Here is a 22,563-nt window from a genome sequence, read left to right on the forward strand (position 1 = left end):
AGACTGAACTGTGGGCCCACAACACCATAGACTGGATTGCCCAGTCGAGAGATAACCCCACGGAGCAGGAAACAATTGGGACCTACCCCAGGTTACCCAGACATCCCCTGGAAAAGACTCCGGTTCTGCGGGTACCCCAGGAGCCAGCGTGGACCCAGAGCCAGGAACCCAGGCTCCTGCATGGAGCCCTGTCTGCACACGTGATTCGCCACCTCAGATAGAACTGTGAGCACCAGGGCACCAGAGCACCAGACTGCGTGTCTCTGGCAGGAGGAAACCCCCATCGGAGGGGGTCAGCAGCTCTAACACTTAGGACACCCAGCACCAAAACACTTCCTGGATTCACACAGACGCTAGTACAAGCAGGAGCACTGTGCTCTGCCGCCATTGTTGAGTTCCCCTGGGGCACTGGGACACACAGCTGCATCCTCTGACCTGCAGGAGCCGGAGAGCCATTAGAGCAGCCCTCAGATACTGTGCCAGGGATCGGCCAGTTGTCCCTGGCTGGACTGTCAAAACTGTGGGAATCCCTGGTCCTTCAGGGGGGCTGCACCCACAGCGTCTGGACCACAGCGGTGCCTGCAGCTGCCATCCCAGACAGAGACACACAGCTTCTGGTCCAGAGTGAGGCACCCAGCCTCCAGACCAGAGCAGTGCCCCCAGGTGCCAACTCAACCTAGGTGCACATTCTCCAGGTCCAGAGCGGAGCAATCAGCCTCTGGCCCAGAGACTTGCTAAGTGCACCTCTCACTTTCCTGGACAGAACTGTGCGCCCCAGGATAACAGACTGAGTTTCCCTGTTGGGAGAAAACCCCACAGCTAGGGAATCAGCAGGTTCTTCAAGAGGACTGTACATGGAAATTTAGTGAGCAGCAGCACACTAAATTTATAACAAGAAACCCAGCAGTGGGGCAGCTGTCTTGAGAAATTCTATGGGTAAGAGGAGATTCCCCCCTGCCTAACATAGACCACAGCTACTACTCAGGGCTATAAACCTGAGGTGAGCAGTGGCAACTCCTGAGAAACACTGGCCATATAGTGACCATAACCAAAAAGCAGAGGAGGACTCCTTCAGGAAAAATCATCTTCCAGCCAAGGGGATACTCCCTACCTCAGGACTCCAGGAAGCACAGAAACTAACAGCCAACACCTAAATCAGCCCAATGGGTAGAGGTCAGCGTAAAGGCTCAACCAACAAAAGACAGAGCAATATGGCATCTCCAGAACCCAGCCATCCAGGGGCGAACAGCCCTGAACAATGCAGCATAATAGAAAATCAAGAAGATGACCTTACATCTATGTTGATGAAGAGAATAATAGAGGAAACAGATAAAATACGTAAAGAATTATAGGAAGATAAAACCAAACAGATCATGGCTATCCGTAAAGAAATGGAGGAAGATAAAGACAAGCAAATTAGGGCCATCTGTGAAGAAATACGGGAAGATGCAGCCAAACAGCTTGTGGCCTTCAAAGAAGAAATAATTAAATCACTGAAAGAAATCAAAGAGACAGAGTTGACGGAACTAAAAGAAAAAGAGGAAAATACAAGCAGACAGGTGAAGGAAGTAAACAAAACAACTCAAGACCTGAAGATAGAACTAGAAAAATTAAAGAAAACACAAATGGAGGAAATTGTGGAGAGAAAGAACTTAGGGAAGAAAACAGGAACTACAGAGGTAAGCATAACCAACAGAATACAAGAAATGGAAGAAAGAATCTCAGGTGTAGAAGATACAATGGAAGAAATCGATGTTTCTGTCAAAGAAAATGTTAAATCCAAAAAATTCCTGACACAGACCATCCAAGAAATCCAAGACAATATGAAAAGACAAAACCTAAGAATAATAGGAATAGAGGAAAAAGAAGACTCCCTTCTCCAAGGCCCAGAAAATATTTTCAACAAAATCATTGAAGAAAATTTCCCCAAGTTAAAGGAGAAGCCAATAAGGATACATGAGGCCTACAGAACACCCAACAAATTTGACCAGAAAAGAAAATCCTCCCGCCACATAATAATCAAAACAGGAAGTATACAGAACAAAGAAAAAATACTAAAAGCTGCAAGGGAAAAAGGCCAAGTAACATATAATGGCAAACCCATTAGAATCACACCTGACTTTTCAACAGAAACTATGAAAGCCAGAAGGGCCTGGACAGATATCATGCAGACCCTAAGAGAACACAGATGTCAGCCCAGGCTACTATACCCAGCAAAACTCTCAGTCCTCATAGACGGAGAAAACAAAATATTCAATGACAAAAACAAATTTCAACAATACCTACACACAAATCCAGCATTACAGAAGATACTGGAAGGGAAAATACAACCCAAAAAAATTAGCTTCTGTCAAGAAAATACAGGAAATAATTAACCTTACTACAGCAAAACAAAAAGCAACCAAGCACACAACCTTATGAACACAGCCAACATCAAAATCAAAGGATCTAACAGCCACTGGTCATTAATTTCTCTCAACATCAATGGACTCAACTCTCCAGTAAAAAGACGCAGATTAACAGAATGGATACGTAAACAAAGCCCAGCAATCTGTTGCATACAAGAAACACACCTAAGACACAAAGATAGACATTACCTGAGGGTAAAAGGTTGGAAGATGACTTTCCAAGCAAATGGACCCAAGAAACAAGCAGGAGTAGCCATTCTAATATCTGATAAAATAGACTTTCAACCAAAATTAATAAAAAGAGATGAGGAAGGACACTTCATACTCATCAAGGGAAAATTCCACCAGGAAGACAACACAATCCTGAACATCTATGCCCCAAATACAAGAGCACCCACATTTGTAAAAGAAACATTGATAAAATTTAAACCACATATAGATACCCACACATTAATAGTGGGAGACTTCAACACCCCACTCTCAACAAAGGACAGGTCAACAAAACAGAAATTAAACAAAGAAACAATATCTCTGACAGAGGTCATGAATCAAATGGACCTCACAGACATTTACAGAACTTTACACCCAAACACAAAAGAATTTACCTTCTTCTCAGCACCTCATGGAACCTTCTCCAAAATAGACCACATAGTTGGTCACAAAGCAAGCCTCAACAGATACAAGAAGATTGAAATAATCCCTTGTATCTTGTCTGATCACCATGGAATAAAGCTGGACTTCAACAACAACAGAAATAGCAAAAAGCCTACACACTCATGGAAACTGAACAACTTGTTACTAAATGACAGCTGGGTCAGGGAAGAAATAAAGAAAGAAATTAAAGCCTTTCTAGAACTCAATGAAAATGAAGACACAACATACCCTAACTTGTGGGACACAATGAAAGCAGTGCTAAGAGGAAAGTTCATAGCACTAAGTGCCTTCAAGAAGAAATTCGAGACAGCTCATTCAAGCAACTTAATGGCCCACTTAAAAACCCTAGAAAAAGAAGAAGCAGACACACCAAAAAGGAGTAGACGGCTGGAAATAATCAAACTCAGGGCTGAAATCAATCAATTAGAAACAAATAAAACAATTCAAAGAATCAATGAAACCAAAAGCTGGTTCTTTGAGAAAATCAACAAGATCGACAAACCCTTAGCCAAGCTAACTAAAAGGCAGAGAGACACCACCCAAATCAACAAAATCAGAAATGAAAGGGGGGACATAACTACAGGCACTGAGGAAATCCAAACAATCATTAGGACTTACTTCAAAAGTCTATATGCCACAAAATTTGAAGATCTAAATGAAATGGACAATTTTCTTGATCGATTTGACTCACCAAAGCTGAATCAGGACCAGGTAAATCAACTAAATAGTCCTATATCCCCCAAAGAAATAGAAGCAGTCATCAAAAGTCTCCCATCCAAAAAAAGCCCAGGACCAGATGGCTTCAGCGCAGAATTCTACCAGACCTTCAAAGAAGAGCTAACTCCAATTCTCTTCAAACTATTCCACAAAATAGAAACAGAAGGAACATTACCAAACTCATTCTATGAAGCCACAATCACCTTGGTACCTAAACCTCACAAAGACTCAACAAAGAAAGAGAATTTCAGGCCAATCTCCCTTATGAACATTGATGCAAAAATACTTAACAAAATACTTGCAAACCGAATCCAAGAACACATCAAAGATATTATCCACTATGACCAAGTAGGCTTCATCCCAGGTATGCAGGGGTGGTTCAATATACGGAAATCCATCAATGTGATCCACCATATTAACAAACTGAAAGAAAAAAACCACATGATAATCTCCCTAGATGCTGAAAAAGCATTTGACAAAATCCAACATCCATTCATGTTTAAAGTACTGGAGAGATCAGGGATACAAGGCACATATCTAAACATAGTAAAGGCGATATACAGCAAGCCTATAGCCAACATCAAACTGAACGGAGAGAAACTTAAAGCAATCCCACTGAAATCAGGGACAAGACAAGGCTGCCCACTGTCTCCATATCTCTTCAACATAGTGCTGGAAGTCCTTGCTAGAGCAATAAGACAGTCGAAGGAGATCAAGGGGATACAGATGGGAAAGGAAGAAGTCAAATTATCACTATTTGCAGATGATATGATAGTATATATGAGTGACCCCAAAAACTCTACCAGGGAGCTCCTACAGCTGATAAACACCTTCAGCAAAGTGGCCGGATACAAAATTAACTCAAAAAAATCAGTAGCACTCCTGTATACAAAAGACAAAAGGGCTGAGAAAGAAATTAGAGAAACAACACCATTCACAATAGCCACAAATGACATAAAGTACCTTGGCGTAACCCTAACCAAGCAAGTCAAAGACTTGTATGAAAAAAATTTCAAGTCTCTGAAGAAAGAATTAGAGGAAGATATGAGAAGATGGAAAGATCTCCCATGCTCATGGCTTGGCAGGATTAACATAGTAAAAATGGCCATCTTACCAAAAGCAATCTACAGATTTAATGCAATTCCCATCAAATTGCCAACACAATTCTTTACAGACCTGGAAAGAAAAATTCTCAACTTCGTATGGAATAACAAGCAACCGAGAATTGCTAAAACAATCCTCTACAATAAAAGATCTTCTGGAGGTATCTCCATCCCTGATCTCAAGCTGTACTATAGAGCAACAGTTATAAAAACTGCATGGTACCGGCATAGAAACAGAATGGTGGATCAATGGAATCGAACAGAAGACCCAGAAATAAACCCACACACTTACGGACACCTGATTTTTGACAAAGATGCCAAAACCATACAATGGAAAAAAGATAGCATCTTTAACAAATGGTGCTGGTCCAACTGAATGTCTACATGTAGAAAAATGAAAATAGATCCATACTTATCACCCTGCACAAAACTGAAGTCCAAGTGGATCAAAGAGCTCAACATAAAACCAGACACATTAAATCGGCTAGAAAAAAAAGTGGGGAATACCCTAGAACTCATTGGTACAGGAGAAAACTTCCTGAACAGAACACCAACAGCACAGGCTCTAAGAGCAAGAATCAATAAATGGGACCTCATGAAATTGAAAAGCTTCTGTAAAGCAAAGGACACCGTCATCAAAACAAAGCGACTGCCTACAGATTGGGAAAGAATCATCACCAACACTTTATCTGACAGAGGACTCATATCCAATATATATAAAGAACTAAACAAGCTGAAAAGCAACAAACCAAGTAATCCACTTAAAAAATGGGGAACAGAGCTAAAGAGAGAATTCTCTGCAGAGGAATATCGAATGGCAGAGAAGCACTTACAGAAATGCTCAACCTCATTAGCCATTAGGGAAATGCAAATCAAAACAACCCTGAGATTTCACCTTACACCCATCAGAATGGCCAAGATGAAAATCTCAAGGGACAACACATGCTGGAGAGGTTGTGGAGAAAGGGGAACCCTTCTCCACTGCTGGTGGGAATGTAAACTGGTACAACCACTCTGGAAATCAATCTGGCGCTTTCTCAGACAACTAGGAATAGTGCTTCCTCAAGATCCAGCCATACCACTCCTAGGCATATACCCAAAAGAGGCGCAAGTACACAAAAAGGACATTTGCTCAACCATGTTTGTAGCAGCTTTATTTGTAATAGCCAGAAGCTGGAAACAACACAGATGCCCCTCAACTGAAGAATGGATGCAGAAACTGTGGTACATCTATACAATGGAGTATTACTCAGCAAAGAAAAATAAGGAAATCATGAAATTTTCAGGTAAATGGTGGGACCTGGAAAGGATCATCCTGAGTGAGTTGTCCCACAAGCAAAAAGACACTCACGGTATATACTCACTCATATAAACATACAATATAGAATAAACCCACTAAAAGCTGTACATCTAAACAAACTAAGCAAAAGAGAGGACCCTAACTAAAATGTTCAATCCCCATCCTGAAAGGCAAAGAGGATGGACATCAGAAGAAAACGAAAATAGGAAACAACCTCGGAACCCGCTACAGAGGGCCTCTGAAAGCCAGAAGAAAACAGGAAACAACCTTGAAACCTGCCACAGAGGGCCTCTGAAAGCCTCTGCAGTATAGACTGTCAAAGCAGATGCTGAGCCTGATGGCCAACTGATGGGCAGAGTGAATGGAATTTTATGTAAGAAGTGGGAAATAGTAAGAGCTGGAGGGAACGGGAACTCCACAAGCAGAGCAACAGAACAAGATAATTTGAACACTGGGAACTTCCCAGAGACTCATACTCCAACCAAGGACTATTTGTGGAGATGACCTGGAACCCCTGCACAGGTGTAACCCATGGCAGTTCAGTGTCCAAGTGGGTTACATAGTAATGGGAAGAGGGACTGCCTCTGACATAATCTGATTGGCCTGCTCATTGATCACCTCCCCCTGAGGGGGGAGCAGCCTTACCAGGCCACAGAAGATGACAATGCAGCCACTCCTGATGAGATCTGATAGACTAGGATCAGAAAGAAGAGGAGAACCTCCCCTATCAGTGGACTTAAGGAGTGGCATGCATGCAGAAAGGGGAGGGAGGGTGGGATAGGCAGGGGAGGGGGGAGGGAGTGTGGGATTGGGAGGGGAGGAGGGAGGGGCTTATGGGGGGATACAAAATGAATAAAGTGTAATTAATAAAAAATTTTAAAAAAAAACATACCATAATAAAACCAAATTCAAGCCCTACAAAAGGTTCTAGAAAGGCAACTTTCCTTTCTTTTTCTCTTTCTTCTTTTTTTTAATTTTTATTTTATTTTCTTTTTAATTACACTTTATTTACTCTGTATCCACCCTCTAGTTCCCTCCCTCCTCCCTTCCCAATTCCTCCCTTCCTCCCTCTTCTCCACTCATGTTCCTCCCCAAGTCCACTGATAGGGGATGGTTTCTTTTTCTTCCTTCTGATCCTAGTCTGTTCGGTCTCATCAGGAGTGGCTGCATTGTCATCTTCTGTGGCCTGGTAAGATTGCTCCCCCTGAGGGGACAGTGATCAAAGAGCAGTCCAATCAGATTATGTCAGAAACACTCTCTCTTCCCATTACTATGGAACCCACTTGGACACTGAACTGCCATGGGCTACATCTGTGCAGGAGTTCTAGGTTATCTCCATGCATGGTACTTGGTTGGAGTATGAGTCTCAGGAAAGACCCCTGTGCTCAAATTTTTTGGTTCTGTTGCTCTCCTTGTGGAGCTTCTGTCCTCTCCAGATCCTACTATTTCCCACTTCTTTCATAAAAGATTCCCTGCATTCTGCCCAAAGCTTGGTCATAAGTCTCAATATCTGCTTTGATAGTCTGCAGGGCAGAGCCTTTCAGAGGCCCTCTGTGGGAGGCTCCTAACTTGTTTCCTGTTTTCTTCTTCTTCTGATGTCCATCCTCTTTGTCTTTCAGGATAGGGATTGAGAGTTTTAGCCAAAGTCCTCCCTCTAGATTAGTTTCTTTATGTATACAGATTTTAGTAGGTTTATCCTATATTATATGTCTATATGAGTGAGTATATTCCATGTGTGTTTTTCTGCTTCTGGGATAGCTCACTCAAGTTGATCCTTAGAAAGGAAACTTTAATCTGAAGAAGTTAACTACACCCAAGAAGACACAAGGAAGAAATAATCCTAGAACAGTAAACCAAAATATGGGAGAAACCATACATTGTCACAAAATAACAAGTATCAATAAACACTGCTCATTGATAACCCTTAATATTAGCAGTCTCGAGGGGGCGGAGCCAAGATGGCGACTAGCACACACAGTTTCCAAGCTGTGGAAGAGAAAAAGTTCTGAGTTGATGAGTGGAAGAACTTCTGAAGCCAGGGAAACAACGGAGAGACTTTCTAAACAACAGGGAACATCGCCGGAGGTGAAAACCTTGGTCTCGGGTCACCCAGGGACTTGTTTGGGGAAGGTGAGAAACGATCCTTTGATCTCTCGGCACTCCCCTCCCCCAGACCTCCCTCCTCCTCAGCACAGCAGACTCGCCTTTCTCAGCGCAGACCTAACTGCCTGGGGCCTGCAGCCACTGAGGCTGAGCCCCAAGCCCTTTATCGGCAAAGGCCAGCAGTACTGTGTCTCGGAGCCCCAGATTCACGCGCGGCAGCTGCACCATCCTCCCAGGGCCCGAGTCTGCTAGACGCCATACTAGCTCCGCAGAATCGCTATCACTGACGGTACGGCCCGCCCAATCCCACAGTGACAGAGAATACGCTATATACTCACCAAAACCAGACAGAAACGCCATACAAGCTAGACACACCAGGCGCTGGGCCTCCGAAGCTTGGAGAGCACAGTGAAGAGACCCTAGGACTTCCCAGAAAGCATCTGGACTAGCAACCCAGTCTCCAGTTGCAGCGGGACTTTCTAACCTGGCGGCGGAGCAGCACTGAGCTGGCGGGGCACATCAGCCCTCCAGTTTAAGACTAACCAGGGCCAAACCAGAGAACAGAAAGGCTGGTTACCCCGATTCCCACTGACGTGACCACCCTGAAATCTCCAGCTGCAGCAAGACCTCATAACCTGGCAGTGACAACAGCACGGAACTGGCAGAGCACATCAAAGAAGCAGGGCCAAACCAGAGAGCAGACAGCCCAGATACCGCGATCTCTGCCAAGTGACCTGCCTGTAAGTGAGTGAACCCTTGAGAATCTGCAGCTCCACTGATCCTGGGTCCTTCTAAAACAGAAGCCAGGCATCGAACCCCCTCCCACCCATATACCCACTTTGGGAAACAGAGGGGCACTTGGATCATTGAAGTTCCTGCTCTGTGGGTCTAATTGAGGAGTTAAGGCAGTTAATGCCAGAAATTGCGCTGCGATCATCACTAGCGCCTGCGACATATACATTGCAGAGCCCCTCCCACACACTCAAGGGTTCAACATTAGCCATCACTCTGTCCCTTGAGACACACGCCCACGCCCACTTACACACACACACACACATATACACACGCACGCACGCTTGCATTTGCCTCTGTTTGCACCTGCGTACTTTCCTCTCACAGGTACAGCTAGTCCTCAGCACACGCTAAGGACACGGGACCTCTCTCAACTTCCTGAAGAATTCTCCAGACTCGAGAGAGAGACAGTACCAGTCTGATCGGCAGAATCCAAAAACAAACAGGGAAGGTCTCAGATAAGCCGATGACCAGGGGTAGGCGAAAGAACATTTCCAACATAAATCAGGACATCATGACTTCACCAGCAAACCCCAAAATCGATGGATATTCCAATTCATCAGAAGCACAGGAAAATGACCTTAAAGCCATGCTTGCTCAATTATTTGAGGCTCATAAGGAGGAAATGAACAATTCTTTCAAAGAGTTGGCCAGTCAATTGGAGGTAAAGAAAGAAGAAATAGACAAAACCCTTAAAGAAACACAGGCAAACATAGCCAAACAAATAGAGGCACAAGTAGAGAAAAAATTAGTGGCATACAAAAAGGAAATGAACAAAGAAATAGAGTCCATTGTAGAGAGACAGGAATCCAAATTCAAACACATGGAAGAAATGGTGCAAGGCATGAAAACAGAATTAGAATCAATAAAGAAAACACAAAATGAGAAAACTCTTGAGCTGGAGAACTTGGAGAAAAGATCAGGAACCACAAAAGTAAGCATCACCAACAGAATACAAGAGATGGAAGAGAGAATCTCTGGAGCTGAAGACACACTTGCAGAAATTGATACTTCTCTCAAAGAAAAAGTAAAATCAGAAAAATTCCAATCACAAAATATCCAAGAAATCAAGGATGCTATGAAAAGACAAAATCTAAGAATAATAGGAATTGATGAAAAAGAAGACTCCAGGCTCCAAGGTCCAGAAAATATTTTCAAGAAAATCATAGAAGAAAATTTTCCCAACTTAAAGAAAGAGATGTCCATAAATATACAAGAGGCCTACAGAACACCAAATAGACTAGACCAGAAAAGAAACACATCACTTCACATCATAGTCAAAACACTAAATCTACAGAACAAAGAAAAGATATTAAAAGCAGCAAGGGAAAAAGGCCAAGTAACATATGAAGGTAGACCTATCAGAATCACACCAGACTTCTCATCAGAAACTATGAAAGCCAGAAGGGCCTGGGCAAGCATCATGGAGACTCTAAGAGATCACAAATGTCAACCCAGACTACTATACCCTGCAAAGCTTTCAATCAACATAGATGGAGAAAACAAAATATTCCATGACAAAACTAAATTTACGCAATATCTATACAGCAAACCAACCCTACAGAAGATACTAGAAGGAAAACTCCAATCCAACGAAAACGAATTCACCCAAGAAAACAGGGCATACAGATAATGTCCCAACAAAAATGAAAAGAAAAAAAGCAATGAAACAAGGTAAGATCATCGACTCCATTACAAAAGGAACTAACATGCATTGGTCAATATTATCTATCAATATTAATGGACTCAACTCACCAATAAAAAGACACAGGCTAACAGAATGGTTACGGAAACAGGACCCAACATTCTGTTGCATCCAAGAAACACACCTATGCAACAAAGATAAACACTACCTCAGAGTAAAGGGCTGGAAAAATGTTTTTCAAGCAAATGGTCCCAGAAAACAAGCTGGAGTAGCCATCCTAATATCTAATAAAATAGACTTTCAACCCAAGTTAATCAAAAAAGATAAGGAGGGCCACTATATTCTCATCAAAGGAAAAATCCACCAAGAGGACATCACAATTTTGAATATCTATGCCCCAAATACAAGAGCACCTACATTCGTAAATGAAACAATATTAAAGCTTAAATCATACATTGATCCTAATACCTTAATAGTGGGAGACTTCAACACCCCACTTTCATCAAGGGACAGATCAACCAGACAGACACCAAATAGGGAAATGAAAGCACTCACAGAATCCCTAAATCAAATGGACCTAATAGATGTCTACAGATCTTTTCACCCAAACTCAAAAGAGTACACCTTCTTTTCAGCACCGCATGGAACCTTCTCCAAAATAGACCATATAGTTGGTCACAAAGCAAGCCTCAACAGATACAAAAGGATCGAAATAATCCCTTGTATACTATCTGACCACCATGGACTAAAGCTGGACATCAACAACAACAGAAACAACAAAAAGCCGACACGCACATGGAAACTGAACAACTTACTACTCAATGACAGCTGGGTCAAGGAAGAAATAAAGAAAGAAATTAAAGACTTTCTAGAATTCAATGAAAATGAAGGCACAACATACCCAAATTTATGGGACACATTGAAAGCAGTGCTCAGAGGAAAATTTATAGCACTAAGTGCCTATAAGAAGAAATCCGTAACATCACATACAAACAACTTAATGGCCCAACTGAAAAACCTAGAAAAAAAAGAAGCAGATACACCCAAGAGGAGCAGACGGCTGGAAATAATCAAACTAAGGGCAGAAATCAATCAATTAGAAACAAATAAAATTATCCAAAGAATCAATGAAACAAAAAGCTGGTTCTTTGAGAAAATCAACAAGATAGACAAACCCTTAGCCAAACTAACTAAAAAGCAGAGAGAAACCATACAAATCAGCAAAATCAGAAAGGAAAATGGGGACATAACTACAGACACTGAGGAAATCCAAACGATTATTAGGTCATACTACAAAAGCCTATATGGCACAAAATTTGAAAATCTAAATGAAATGGATAACTTTCTTGACAGATTCCATCTACCAAAATTAAGTCAAGATCAGGTAGAAAGACTGAATAGTCCTATATCTCCCAAGGAAATAGAAGCAGTCATTAACAGTCTCCCCTCCAAAAAAAGCCCTGGACCAGATGGCTTCAGCGCAGAATTCTACAAGACCTTCAAAGAAGTACTAACACCAATTCTCCTCAAACTATTCCACAAAATAGAAATAGAAGGAACACTACCAAACTCATTCTATGAAGCCATAGTCACTTTGATACCTAAACCACACAAAGATCCAACAAAAAAAGAGAACTTCAGACCTATCTCTCTTATGAACATTGATGCAAAAATACTCAATAAAATACTTGCAAACCGAATCCAAGAACACATCAAAGATATCATCCACCATGACCAAGTAGGCTTCATCCCAGGAATGCAAGGGTGGTTCAACATACGGAAATCCATCAATGTAATCCACCACATAAACAAAATGAAGGAGAAAAACCACATGATCATCTCCTTAGATGCTGAAAAAGCATTTGACAAAGTCCAGCACCCATTTATGTTTAAAGTCTTGGAGAGATCAGGGATACAAGGCACATACCTAAAGATAGTAAAGGCAATATACAGCAAGCCTATAGCCAACATCAAACTCAATGGAGAGAAACTTAAATCAATCCCACTGAAATCAGGGACAAGACAAGGCTGCCCACTCTCTCCATATCTCTTTAACATTGTACTTGAAGTCCTAGCCAGAGCAATAAGACAACTAAAGGAGATCAAGGGGATACAAATCGGAAAGGAAGAGGTCAAAGTGTCACTATTTGCAGATGATATGATAGTATACATGAGCGAACCCAAAGATTCAACCAGAGAACTTCTTCAGCTGATAAACACCTTCAGCAAAGTGGCAGGATACAAAATCAACTCAAAAAAATCAGAAGCCCTCTTGTATACCAAAGACAAAAAGGCTGAGAAAGAAATTAGGGAAACAACACCCTTCACAATAGCCACTAACAACATAAAGTACCTTGGTGTGACTCTAACCAAGCAAGTGAAAGACCTATTTGAGAAAAACTTCAAGTCTTTGAAGAAAGAAATTGAAGAAGATCTCAGAAGATGGAAAGATCTCCCGTGCTCATGGATTGGTAGGATTAACATTGTGAAAATGGCCATCCTGCCAAAAGCAATCTACAGAGTCAATGCAATTCCCATCAAAATACCAACTCAATTCTTTACAGACCTTGAAAAAAAGATTCTCAGCTTCATATGGAGAAACAAAAAACCCAGAATCTCCAAAACGATCCTGTACAACAACAGATCATCTGGAGGTATCTCCATTCCCGATCTCAAGCTGTACTACAGGGCAACAGTAATAAAAACTGCATGGTATTGGCATAGAAACAGAAAGGAGGATCAATGGAATCGCATAGAAGACCCAGAAATAAACCCACACACCTATGAATTCTCAATATTTGACAAAGAAGCCAAATCCATTCAATGGAAAAAAGACAGCATCTTCAACAAATGGTGCTGGACCAACTGGATGTCTACATGCAGAAAAATGAAAATAGATCCATATTTATCACCCTGCACAAAACTAAAGTCCAAGTGGATCAAGGACCTCAACATAAAACCAGATACTCTAAATCAGCTGGAAAAAAAAGTGGGAAACAGCCTAGAATTCATTGGCACAGGAGACAACTTCCTGAACAGAACACCAACAGCACAGGCTCTAAGAGCAACAATCAATAAATGGGACCTCATGAAACTGAAAAGCTTCTGTAAAGCAAAAGACACTGTCATCAAAACAAATAGACAGCCTACAGATTGGGAAAGAATCTTCACCAACCCTTTATCTGACAGAGGGCTAATATCAAGTATATATAAAGAACTAAAGAAGCAGAAAAGCAACAAACCAAGTAATCTACTTAAAAAATGGGGAACAGAGCTAAACAGAGAATTCTCGACAGAGGAATATCGAATGGCAGAGAAACACTTAAAGAAATGCTCAACCTCATTAGCCATTAGGGAAATGCAAATCAAAACGACCCTGAGATTTCACCTTACACCCATCAGAATGGCCAAGATGAAAAACTCAAGTGATAGCACATGCTGGAGAGGTTGTGGAGAAAAGGGAACCCTCCTCCATTGCTGGTGGGAATGTAAACTGGTACAACCACTCTGGAAGTCAATCTGGCGCTTTCTCAGACAACTAGGAGTAGTGCTACCTCAAGACCCAGCTATACCGCTCCTAGGTATATACCCAAAATTTGCTCAAGTACACAACAAGGACATTTGTTCAACCATGTTCATAGCAGCTTTATTTGTAATAGCCAGAACTTGGAAACAACCCAGATGTCCATCAACGGAGGAATGGATACAGAAATTGTGGTATTTTTACACAATGGAATACTACTCAGCAATGAAAAAGGAAGAAATCATGAAATTTACAGGCAAGTGGTGGGATCTAGAAAAGATCATTCTGAGTGAAGTATCCCAGAAGGAGAAAGACAAACTTGGTATATACTCGCTTATATAGACCTACAAGACATGATAAACATAATGAAATCTACACACCTAAAGAAGATAATCAAGAAAGTGGACACAGGCAAAGGTGATTAATCCTCATTTAGAAAGACAAATGGGATGTGCATTGAACTTATGACAGGAGTCTACCACAAAAGGCATCTGAAAGACTCTACCTAGCAGTGTTTCAAAGCAGACACTAAGACTCATAACCAAACCCTCGGCAGAGTGCAGGGAATCATATGAAAGAAGGGAAGTTAGTATGATATGGAAAGGATAGGAGCTCTACAAGGACCAAATATATCTGGGCACAGGGTCTTTTCTGAGACTGACACTCAACCAAGGACCATCTATGGATATAACCTAGAACTTCTGCTCGGATGTGGCCTGTGGTAGCTCAGTAACCAAGTAGTTTTCCAAAGTAAGGGGAACACGGACTATTTCTAATAGGATCTCAAGGGCAGGCTGTTTGACCCCCACCCCAGGGGAGGAGCAGTCTGTTAGGCCAGAGAGGAGGACTTTGCAGCCAGCCCTGAAGATACCTGATAAAACAGGGTCAGATGAAAGGGGAGGAGGTCCTCCCCTATCAGGGGACTTGGAAAGGGGCAGGGAGGAGACCAGGGAGGGAGTGCGGGGTTGGGGAGGGAATGAGGGAGCGGGATACAGCTGGGACACAGAGTTAACAAAATGTAACTAAAAAGAAAAATAAAAAAAAAAAAGAAAGCAAAAAAAAAAAATATTAGCAGTCTCAACTCCCTGATAAAAAGACACAGACTAACACATTGGATTAGAGAACAGGACATATTTTTCTGCTGCATCCAAAAAACACATCTAACCATCAAGAATAGACATCATCTCTAGGTAAAAGTAGGGAAAATGGTAAAACAAGCAAATGGACCCAAGAAACAAGCAGGTGTTTAATATCAAATAACAAGCAATTTTAACATCTGATCAAATAGATGTAAGATGAAAACTAGTCAAAAGAGATAGGGAAAGACACTACATATTTACCAAAGAAAAGAATCTATCAACAAGATACTGCAATTATAAACATTTATGCACCAAACACAAGGACACCTAAATTCATAAAGGAAATATTACTACAGTTAAAATTACATGTTGACCCTTACACACTGATAGTAGGTGAACACAATAACCACTGCCAACAATAGACAGGGAATCCAAGCAAAATAACAGAGAAACGTTGTAGTTAAAAACTGTAATAAAGGAAAAGATCCAAGATGGAGGTGACCAGCATGCACCGTATCTGAGGGCAGAGGATCTAAAACTCTGAAATTGGTGAGTGGAGGGACAGCTGGATCCAAAACAACAACACCGAGGCTTCCGGGGAGAAAGGAGACAAACCCTGAACTGAGACCAATAGGATATAGGTCAACCGCGGACTTCTCTGTGGATTTCTCCTGGGAACACAATTCCCAGGCACTTCCCAGGCAGAGGCACCACAGACATCAGTAGAGGCAGCGCAAGTAGTGCAGGCAGCACAGGGGGTCCACAGTGCAAGAAGCTCCTGGCACAGAGCACAGTGCTGGCTGCTCCAAGCACAGAACTCCCTGCTTGAGATTTGAAACAGAGAACACTCAATCCCCTGGGCATTTTCCCACAACAGGCCTCCCTTCTCCCTCCTTGGTGGAAACGGAGGTGGCAAAGGAGTCCCACAGCATCCAACTCAGAGTGGAGAGTCCAGCCCACTGTGCCCACAGCTCCTAGCACAGAGTGCAGTGCCAGGCCCACAGAGCCTGCCACAGAGTGCAGAGTCTGGCAAGCAGCATCTGCACAGAGCACAGAGTCTGGCCCACAGGGCCCACCAAAGACTGTAGACCACTGAGGTATTCAGGAATTCAGGGCAGTCGCTTTGCGCCCTCAATCTGTGCCCACTAACAGCGTTAACATCCACACTCCCTCCCACACTTGCTCCCCTCCCCCACATCCCAAGCACCTACACTCTCTAGCACTCTCTCCTTCAAAACACACTTACACGCACATACACATGCTTGCTCCCCCACAATAGCAATTCGGTGCCAGCAGCTTTTCCTCCCTTAGGAACAGCTGAAGCATCAACACACACTCTCAAACCAGTGGACCTCTATCATCTTCCTGACCAATACTCCAGACACCAGAGAAAGACTGTTCTAGTCTGAAGTACAGACTGCAGGAACAAACAGTGAAGGTTACAGAGAAGCAGATGGCCAGAGGTCGCATAAGAACATACCCAACAGAAATCAGGACATCATGGCTCCAACAGCAACCCCCAAAATCAATGGATATTTTAATTAATCGGAAACACAGGAAAATGACTTTAAAGCTATGCTTATTAGTTATTAGAGGAACAAAAAGAAGAAACAAATCTCTCAGAGAAATAGCCACAGAAGTGGAGGCAAATAAAGAGGAAAAAAACAAAAATCTCAAGGAAATAGCCACACAAGTGGAAGCAAATGAAGAGGAAATGAACAAAGCTCTTGAAGAAATACAGACAAATAAAGCCACACAAGTAGAGGCACAATTAGTGGCATATAGAGAGGAAACAAATGAAAAATTAGAAGCCACCAAAGACACAAGAATCCACATTCAAACAGATGAATAAAAAGGTGCAAAGCATGAAAACAGAATTAGAATCAATAAAGAAAACACAAACAGAGAAAACCCTGGAGATGGAGAACTTAGAGAAAAGATCAGGAACCACAAAGGTAAGCATAACCAATAGAATACAAGAGATGGAAGAGAGAATCTCAGATGCTGAAGATACACTTGCTGGAATTTATACTTCTCTGAAAGAAAAAGTAAAATCGGAAAAGTCCCAAACACAAACATCCAAGAAATCAAGGATGCCATGAAAAGATGACACCTAAGAATAATAGAAATTGATGAATAAGAAGATTCCAGGCTCTAAGGTGCAGAAAATATTTTTTTAAAAAATCATAGAAGAAAATTTTATCAACTTAATGAAAGAAATGTCCATAAACATACAAGAAGCTTACAGAACACAAAATAGACTAGACCAGAAAAGAAACTCTTCACATCACATCATAGTCAAAACACTAAACCTACAGAACAAACAAAAAATATTAAAGGCAGCAAGGGAAAAAGGCCAAGTAACATATGAAGGTAGACCTACGAGAATCACACCAGACTTCTCAACAGAAACTATAAAAGCCAGAAGGGCCTGGGCAGATGTCATGAAGAACTTAAGAGACCACAGATGCCAACCCAGACTATTCTACCCAACAAAGCTTTCAATAAACATAGATGGAGAAAGCAAAATATTCCATGACAAAACTAAATTTAAACAATATCTACACAGCAACCCAGCCCTACAGAAGATACTAGAAGGAAAACTCCAATCCAACGAAAACAACTACACCCAAGAAAACATAGGATACAGATAACTTTCACAAAAAAAGTAAAAGAAAACAAGCAATTAATCACAGTAACACCACCAACTCCACAATAAAATGAAATAATATTCATTGGTCATTATTATCTATCAACATCAATTGACTCAGCTCTCCAATAAAAAAACACAGACTAACAGAATGGTTGCAGAAACAGGATCCAACATTCTGCTGCATCCAAGAAACACATCTCTGCAACAAAGATAAACACTACCTCAGAGTAAAGGGCTGGAAAAAATGTATTTCAAACAAATAGACCCAGAAAACAAGCTAAGGGTAGCTAGCCTAATACCTAATAAAATACGTTCAACCAAAATTAATAAAAAAAAAAAAAAAAAAGATAAGGAGGCGCACTTCGTTGTCATTGAAGGAAAAATCCACTAGGAGGACATTACAATTCTGAACATCTATGCCCCAAATACAAGAGCACCTACATTTGTAAATGAAACATTACTTAAGCTTCAATTGCACATCACCTTAATAGTGAAGAGACTTCAACACTCCACTCTCACCAAGGGACAGATCATCTAGACAGAAGCTAAATAGGGAAATAAAGGCACTTACAGAGGTGCTAAATCAAATGGACCTAATATATGTCTCCAGAACGTTTCGCCCAAATTCAAAAGAGTACAACTTCTTTACAGCACATCATGGAACCTCCTCCCCTTTCATCTGACCCTAGTTTATCTGATCTCATCTGAACTGGCTGCATTGTCCTCCTCTGTGGCCTGGCAAGGCTGCTCCCCCTGTAAAGTGAAGGACACCATCATCAAAACAAAACGAATGCCTACAGATTGGGAAAGAATCTTCACCAACCCTCTATCTTACAGAAGGCTAATATCCAGTATATATAAAGAACTAAAGAAGTTGAAAAGCAACAAATCAAGTAATCCAATTAAAAATTGGGGAACAAAGCTAAACAGAGAATTCTCAATAGAGGAATATCAAATGGCAGAGCATTCATTTTTTTTAATTCTAGTTTATTTGGAGTGTTTAGGCCTCAGCCTCCCTTCTAACCTCCCAACATTACAAGGGAAAGAGGTTAGTGGAGAGAGAGAGAGAGACCCTTTACCTCTCCCTGCTGTTTAGGGTCAATGAGTCTTTTAGGGCTATACCAATCTCCATCAACTGCAAAGGTAACCAGCAGTATTTTCCACACTGCTGCACCCCGAAGTGCTTTTTTCCATCTGTCTACTCCAAACTGTTCTACCATCCGTCTCTGGTCTCTTCAAACCGCAACACAACATAGTACAGCACTGCATGTCATGCCTCTCTTTCTGGACTCTCAAATTTGTATCTTTAGAGCCCTAGACCATGCCCCTCTCCATGCCGCATGTGGCAGGCCATTACCAGCTGGCAAAAGCCACACTCAGCTCAAGACAATTAATAGCTGTTGACGAACTATAGCACAACTAAAATCCCACACTTGGTATTAGAACAAAGACATATTTACATTACTGAGTTTACAAATAAACCAAGATTTCCATTATATATGGGGAAGACAACCAGCACTAAAGGGTATTTGAAAAACCATATGGGACCCTACTGTAAAGGCTTCCTAAAATATATACATATATAAAAGGAATCTAAATACAGTCACCAAATAATAAGGAGCTAATGTCCCAACTAGATATCTCATGCCACCAAGGGAAATCTCCAATACCAAGAATGGGTTGCATTTTGTTGAGTCATTAGCAAAGGGGCCTCATGGAAAGCCCCTAAACATCACAGTCCTGTCAAAGTAACTCCTCACAACCTGATAGATCCTATTTTTAAAGGCTACACTTAAATATATCAGTGAACATGAAGAAGTCAAACATGTGCCTAACTGAAAATTTCACCCCATAACATTTAGCATTCAAGGTACTAGAAGGTTCTCTGCCTGGTACCCACAGAGAAAAGTAATCAGCAATATCTCCTAGCTACAAACCCTGTAATCTCTGACAGGGACCTGCCTGCAATATGGACCAGTATAACAGTGACACAAATGTGAATAGAGTAACCAACTACTTTCTGGCGGAATTGAAGGCCCTCTTTATGAAATGGGATTTATATCTGAGACTACTAAGGTGGCCCAGGACCCGAAACTAAGTAGGTCATGGGCATAGAGGAAACCCTACTACTATTTTACTACTAACGGAACATAGCAATAAAATGATTCCTACTGACATACTGCTAACTCATGAATCACTACCTTGCTCAGTTATCATCACACAAGTCTTGCAGTAGATAAGAATTAATAGAGAGACCCATAACTGGACAATGTCCAGTGAGAAACTTTGGAGCACTCAGTGGCAAATGGGATGTTTTCATCAGACTCCTACCTTCATGGATCAGGACTGATATACACAGTAACTCACAAAGAATGTGGCAGCATGCACAAGCCAGACAAGGTCCCAGTACTGAGAGGGAAGTGGACAGAGGCTCCAATATCTAATCAAGAGACTAACTGTAATTTATTTCCACTAGCAAAAGAAAAGTAAGTTTTCTTCAATGAAGTCTCATTGGGTATATTAACCACACTTCAGGGTAGGTTCCATGCCCAGGAATAGTTGGCCAACACAAAATGAACTCAAAAGTATTTTTTTAAAACTTTTGATCTCATTTTGCTTTGTTTGGGTATTTTTTTTAATTCTCATCTCACTGGTCTTTTGTTTGTTTATTTTGATTTCCATTTTTGTGCTTTGTGAGGTGTGTTTCTTTTTTTAATTTTTTGTTCTTGTTTGTTTTAACAGAAGAGAGAAAAATAACATAAAGGTATATATATAAGGAGTTAGGAAGCATCTGGGAGAAATTAGGAAAGAGGGAAAACATGATCAAAATGTAGTATATGAATTTTTTTTCTTTTAAATTAAGAAAAATTCCACTTTGGCAAAAGTAAAAATACAAACAACAGGGGTGGCTTCCCAGAGTGCCCATTGCACCTTGCCCCATATGCCACAGGTATCAAAGGACCACTGTCATGCCTGAGTAATTAAAACAGTTTTTATTCTCTTGTCACCATGACTGTTTAGGGTAATGTCTGAGAAGCATGGGGCCTAGGGACCCAGACCAAGAGTGATAATGCTGTTGTCCACTAAATAGTTTTATGGTAAAACATAGTTGTCTCATTACCATAGTTAACTCTTCTTATCTTTCTAAATCATGTTGTCTCATGTCTTCTCCAAACCATATCTTGAGTAGCTACTTCTGTGTCCACATGATACATGGACTTTTAAACACTTAATATTTTCATTTGTGTTCACTGATCTCTAGGCTCAAAGGTACACATAGATGAATCTACAATGACTACCTCTTAATGAATGAAAGATTCAGATGATTGTTGAGGCCTGTGGGAAAAGGACAACAAATGGCTTTTGAACTCATGTACTATGACCCACTGGTGAGCACAACCACAATGAGTGTGCCTCGGAGAGGCAGAGCCCCAAGGATTACATGTCCTGAGGATTTCACACTGTTGTGGATCATCTCTCAGATTGTTGCCCTCACAGTTATCACATTCCTCCTAATCTATGAGTTGTATGAAAACTCTAAGGAGGTTTCTAGCCCCCTCACTGATCAGTGTCATTAGCACTTACAATAACAGTGATTAATTTTTTTCAAGCATTGATGCTGGAGCACATTAATGACTCAAACATCACCCTTAGAAAAAATTTAGAGATATAGACTATTAGTATAGTTAGGTTAAGATGTTTTTGCTAGTGGCTTTGATGTAGAACATCTTGAGGAACAATTTAGAGTTCAAAGGGGCATACTATTGATTATTGAGCAAGAAATTCTTTAAGGCCAGAGATAAGAACAATGGCAACCCAACTAGTACCAACTGACATGCCTTTCTTGCTAAAGCTGGGCTGGTGATCAAGATGATGATAAATTTCCTATACTCATTTTTGCCCTCGGCTTCCTGATATTGATTTAATAAAAACACTGTTGGTGAATGGATGTGTACTCTGAGGATTTAAAGTAGAAATGACTGGTTGTTTTTAATATAAAAGTTTAGGTTTGTGATTTTTTTTAAGTTTTTATAAGATTACTTTTTAAGGTAAATGATAAAATGATCAAAGCAGATACTGAGGCGCATAACCAAACTTTGGACAGAGTACAGGGAATCTTAGGAAAGAAGGAGGAGATAGTAAGACCTGGAGAGGAAAGGAGTTTCACAAGGAAAGCAACAAGACCAAATTATCTGAGCACAGGAGTCTTTTCTGAGACTGATACTCCAACCAAGGACCATTCATGGATACAACCTAGAAACCCTGCTCAGATGTAGCCCATGGCAGCTCAGTCTCCAAGTGGGTACCCTAGTAAGGGGAACAGAGACTGTCTCTGACATGAACTCAGTGGCTAGCTCTTTGACCGCCTCCCCCTGATGGGGGAGCAGCCTTGCCAGGCTACAAAGGAGGACAATGCAGCCAGTTCTGATGAGACCCGATAAGAATAAGCTAGGGTCAGATGGAAGGGAAGGAGGACCTCTCCTATTTGTGGACTTGGAGAGGGGCATGGGAGGAGATGAGGGAGGGAGGGTGGGATTGGGAGGAAATGAGGGAACAGGATAAAGCTGGGATACAAAGTGAATAAA

General features: G+C 41.4%; 1 protein-coding gene across 1 annotated transcript in view; it reads right to left on the reverse strand.

Annotated features, from left to right (window-relative positions):
- Positions 1-22,563, reverse strand: part of LOC129679422 (solute carrier family 22 member 19-like) — a 50,944-nt gene that overhangs the window by 27,646 nt on the left and 735 nt on the right. Inside the window, 5 exon segments of the mRNA XM_055610571.1 lie at positions 2,598-2,622; positions 7,626-7,637; positions 11,247-11,284; positions 13,269-13,288; positions 20,375-20,386. Of these exon segments, the coding sequence (XP_055466546.1) occupies positions 2,598-2,622; positions 7,626-7,637; positions 11,247-11,284; positions 13,269-13,288; positions 20,375-20,386 (107 nt within the window).

The sequence above is a fragment of the Psammomys obesus genome, unplaced genomic scaffold (assembly GCF_907164565.1).
Source record: "Psammomys obesus unplaced genomic scaffold, mPsaObe1.curated_primary_1811, whole genome shotgun sequence".
In the NCBI taxonomy this organism is placed as follows: Eukaryota; Metazoa; Chordata; class Mammalia; order Rodentia; family Muridae; genus Psammomys; species Psammomys obesus.